Here is a 5233-nt window from a genome sequence, read left to right as displayed (position 1 = left end):
CCACAACTTTTTATTGTTTGAAGTCTAACAAGAAGTTAGTAGGAGGAATGACCACAACTTTTTATTGTTTGAGATCCACCAAGGAGTTAGTAGGAAGAATGGCCACAGCTTTTTATTGTTTAAAGTCTAACAAAGAATTAGTAGGAGAAATGACCACAGCTTTTTATTGTTTGAGATCCAACAAAGAGTTAGTAGGAAGAATGACCACAGCTTTTTATTGTTTGAGGTCCAACAAAGAGTTAGTAGGAGGAATGACCACAGCTTTTAATTGTTTGAGGTCCACCAAGGAGTTAGTAGGAAGAATGGCCACAGCTTTTTATTGTTTGAGGTCTAACAAAGAGTTAGTAGAAGGAATGACCACAGTTTTTTATTGTTTGAGGTCTAACAAAAAGTTAGTAGGAGGAATGACAACAGCTTTTTATTGTTTGAGATCCAACAAAGAGTAAAAATGAGGAATGACCACAGCTTTTTATTCTTTAAGGTCTAACAAAGAGTCTGAATGAGGAATGACTACAGCTTTTTATTCTTTGTGGTCCAACAAAGAGTCAGTAGGAGGAATGACCACAGCTTTTTATTTTTTGAGGCTCAACAAAGAGTCAGAATGAGGGAAGACTACAGTTTTAGTGGTTCCATTGACCTGGATTCATTAAAGAAAACATAAAGCAGTACTCTACCTTTGACCAAACTCCAATTTCCCAACGGGGACACACGGGCACGCCACAGTATCTGATATAAATCGGAGGTTTGAGTCCAGCATTAATACAAAGCTTGTGGGCGACAACTCTTGGGTTGTTATGTTGTTTATCGTCAATTTTTAACAGGCATTGGCTTGAACGAGTCTATAAAAAACAACTGTTTCATTAATTTCAGTTCGTATAACATATTTACGAAATAAGTTACTACAACCACACCATTTAGATGGTAGAAAAGTGTTTAAGGAGAATTTATAAGTGAATTATATTTTCGTTCATTTGCTGATAAATGAAGTATAAGATAAAATTCTAAATGTGTAATATCAAAAGTTAATACAAATAATGCATTTAAGCTTTATAAGTGTAATTTAGTTATTCTACGTAGATTTAGGTGGGATATTAATAAGGTTACAGACTTACACTGCTAAAATGCTAAAAACATGGTTCTGCTCTCAACCAACCTACGTAGATTTTACGGGTTTTTTTTTAATTTTGCGAACCACATTTATAAACATATCTATCATAAGCTAAACTTAAAACACTGAAAAAAAATTGTGAAATAGATACATGTTAACTTTAACTGTAAAATTCTATAACAATAACTACTCGAGTTTTAAACTACGAAAACTTGTTTAATTTCTTTTAAATTATGAAAAAACATAACTAATTAATTTTAGTTTCAATTTTATGACAATGATCATGAGTTTATTTTTAAGTGCATTAACTGTTTTATACCATCCTACAAGGATTGTTCAGATCATTATAGAAATGATTTTAAGGACTTAATATAAGGTTAGCTTTAAAAAGCTTTGAAATATACTAAGGAAGCAATAACGATTTCTCACGACGAAGTTTGTTCGATTTGTGACAGTGAGGTTGGAAAGATAAAACAACAAACCTGGAATGCCTTTTCTCCACAAGTCCTTGAACATGTAGACCATGGAGTAACAAACCATTCAAGGTTCAATGTTTCAGACCAACTTTGATCCCGATCTTCAGGAAGTAAACGTCGGTTAGAATCTTCCTTGGAGGTTTTCAACTGTTTGGACAAGTTTATCAACAAACGCTGTAACTGAGGAAAGACGTGATTGTCTGTCTGTCTAGATGATGTCAGATTGTGTTCTTGGACAGTTTTCCACAGCATCTCTTCGTCATAACTCGACTGACCACCATGAAGCTTCCAGGTGCTCAATTCACTTGTTTCTTCTAGATTTTTAGAAAGACCAGAAAAATTAGCAGAAGAAGGAGGCTCGAAAGAACTCGTTAAACTTAATAGTACCGAGTATAATCTTTCATCAGAAGATAAGCTGGCCAATGGCCTCGCGTCTGGCTTGTCGACTCGAGGCCTGAAGCTAAAGATACCATTGGTATCATCTACCACTGCTAACGAAGCTCCATAACCCCTGTTTTCGTGACTGTATTCCTCCTGCTCATCACTATTGCTTTCTAAATAGTAAGAAATAATAAAATACTTAAACCACGAAATAAAAAAATTATATTTCTTCCATATAAACATTTAAATCTTTCAATTTAAAAGTCTAGGAGTTCTAGTATTTCCAGAGTAATAACTATATTTTCAAATCGAAATTATGTTTTCCACGTCTCACTGCATACACTTTTGAAATATAAAATTTTATTTTTATTTAAGGAGATTCACATACCAGTATATCAATTTCTAAGAATGTCAGTTAATATGAGATCTATGAGTACCTGAAGGGATTTCTGGCCGTTCCACTGTCCGGTCAAAAGGGTAGTTTGTAAAGTAAGTTGGTTTAACTGATATAATCATGTCAGCTTTAACGGAGCTGACCATACAGGAGTATTTCCCGCTATCTTCAATCCTCAGTGACTTAATGGTGATAGCACCAGTGTGTGATATATTGTACTTCTGATTCTGCCTTAACCTTCTATTCCCTTTGTACCATTGTATCATCGATTTATCATAACCGTAAACTGGACAGCGAATTTTGACATCTGACCCCGAGTAAAGTCTAGCATAGCCACCAATCTTCAAATTAACCTTCTCTTCAGGATAGCTCTGAACATAGGTTTGCTGTGTAACTTTGATCTGAGGATATTTTATTGATATATTAGATTTTTCATTGTTTACGTTCTCGTTCGAGTTGCTGAAAGGAATCGGTTTAACAACTATGATTATGTCCGCCCTTGCTGGTCCTGCCCTGCAGGTGTACTGACCAGTGTCCATACTGGAAAGGTTTTTTATTTTTAGTGATCCTCTGCGACTGAGTTGATACTTTTCATTTGCTGCTAAGAATGTTTGTCCTTTCTGCCAGCGAATCAGCGACCTATTGAACCTTTGAACTGGACATCTGATTTTAACAGTCGTTCTTTCCAAAAGAAGGGCTCTGCCTCCAACGTCCAGTTTAACGTTTTGGTGTGGTTTTTCCTGAACATAATCTTGTTTTGAGATCCTGATATACGGTGGTGTAAAGCTGCTGCTTTTGTCAGCAGTTTTCTGGCAAGACTTGACACCGCAACTTTTCTGTTTCAGAGGTCTTTCCACGTGACACCGAGACCAGGGCTGGCTGACCTTATGTCCAAAAGGAATCACTTTAATACACTTCACTTTCCTGGTTCGTATCCCGCCGCCACATTTCTTGGAACACTAACGAAATAGATTGGAAACCAAACATTAATAACAATCATTCCTATAATTTTACTTCAAACAGTAAGTAAAAGTAATATGCAAAAGAATCTTCGAATTATCGATGAGAAGTCTTTATAAACCACAGAGGTTTTAAAAAACTTTATCTCATACAAAAAATATTAGAACTACCGATGAGGAGTCCATATAAACCACACAGGTTTTTGTAACTTTATCTCACACAGAGAATCTTCAAATTACCGATAAGGAGTCCATATAAACCACAGAAGTTTTAAAAAACTTTATCTCATACAAAAAATATTCGAATTACCGATGAGGAGTCCATATAAACCACACAGGTTTTAAAAACTTTATCTCATACAAAAAATATTCGAATTACCGATGAGGAGTTCGTATAAACCACAGATGTTTTAAAAAACTTTATCTCATACAAAGAATCTTCGAATTACCGATAAGAAGTCCATATAAACCACAGAGGTTTTAAAAAACTTTATCTCATACAAAAAATATTCGAATTACCGATGAGGAGTCCATATAAACCACAGAGGTTTTAAAAAACTTTATCTCATACAAAAAATCTTCGAATTACCGATGAGGAGCCCATATAAACCACAGAGGTTTTAAAAAACTTTATCTCATACAAAAAATCTTCGAATTACCGATGAGGAGCCCATATAAACCACAGAGGTTTTAAATACCTTTATCTCATACAAAGAATCTTCGAATTACCGAATAACCACAGAGGTTTTAAATACCTTTATCTCATACAAAGAATCTTCGAATTACCGATGAGAAGCCCATATAAACCACAGAGGTTTTAAATAACTGTATTTCAACAATTTATTCGACACATTAGTTATAACATTTTGGTTCCTCGTCACCACAATATTTTTTCTACCTAATAATGGTGCAGCCACAAAAGATACTTCTAAAACAGACAACTTCCCAAGTGGGCATAGAGAATCTTTTAGGAAATTTTCTTCTCTCACTGAGCCCCCCCCCCCCCCCAGTGGCACAGCTGTATGTCTGTGGACTTACAACGCTAGAAACCGGGTTTTGATACTCGTGGTGGGCAGAGCACAGGTAGCCCATTGTGTAGCTTTGTGCTTAATTACCAACTACCAACCAACCCTCGAGTAAAAGGTTATTTGTGGTAAACTAAACCTATTAACTCCTTTAATCAAACACTCATTTCTGAAAGAAAATTATTTTGTCTCAACAAAAATTTAATTTATGTGTTTATAATTTATTCACAGGGTTACGAAGGTAAAAGCCAGAGACTGATTTAAACTTTATTCAGAATACAAAAGGTTTGTGATTTTGAAAAAGAAAACGTTTTCTCGTGTGTCTCCTCCAATAATATAAACGTTTTACATTCAATGAAACCGAGTTTTAGTTAGATCATTTATGTAAAGCGCTTTAATTTAAATGTTTTATTAAATGATTTTTGCCCGATTCTGATCTATTGTGTTGACTGCATAATGTAAACCCGGCGACTCAACATTTTCTAATCCCTCAGGTTACATCTCAAAGTAAACGCTACACATTTCATATCGTGACAAATTTTGTCAATAATTACATTTCTAAGACTTTTTCAAGTCATTTTACAGCTTCTGAAATATGCTTAGGTGGAATTAAAATGCTTTACCTTACTCCATACTCCAACTTGCCACATGGCGGGGCAGTCAATAACATTACAGTATTGTTGGGAGGGCGGTGGAGGCTGCGGGCACAAGTTATTCTGAAGAAGTTTCACATTTCTTGGTTCCTGTCCCAGATGGTGGATACACTGTACTTGTCGGTACTGGATTCCTCCTCCACAACGTTTGGAACAAGGTGAAAACTCTGTAAGGTTCCATCTATTAAAAATAACTTATTATGATAAAACTATATATATATATATATATATATATAT

General features: G+C 35.1%; 1 protein-coding gene across 3 annotated transcripts in view; it reads right to left on the bottom strand.

Annotated features, from left to right (window-relative positions):
* LOC106463430 (ADAMTS-like protein 3) overlaps positions 1 to 5233 on the bottom strand; it is a 48624-nt gene that overhangs the window by 7770 nt on the left and 35621 nt on the right. For all 3 annotated transcript variants that reach the window (XM_022390920.1, XM_022390922.1, XM_022390921.1), the window contains exons 13-16: positions 4967 to 5177; positions 2403 to 3318; positions 1591 to 2138; positions 675 to 839 (exon numbers count right to left, since the gene is read on the bottom strand). In XM_022390920.1, the coding sequence (XP_022246628.1) occupies positions 675 to 839; positions 1591 to 2138; positions 2403 to 3318; positions 4967 to 5177 (1840 nt within the window). The remainder of the gene's footprint in view (positions 1 to 674; positions 840 to 1590; positions 2139 to 2402; positions 3319 to 4966; positions 5178 to 5233) is intronic.

Source organism: Limulus polyphemus, unplaced genomic scaffold (assembly GCF_000517525.1).
Source record: "Limulus polyphemus unplaced genomic scaffold, Limulus_polyphemus-2.1.2 Scaffold1406, whole genome shotgun sequence".
In the NCBI taxonomy this organism is placed as follows: Eukaryota; Metazoa; Arthropoda; class Merostomata; order Xiphosura; family Limulidae; genus Limulus; species Limulus polyphemus.
Note: the sequence above shows the minus strand (reverse complement) of the source record. Positions and strands in the feature narration are given on the sequence as shown.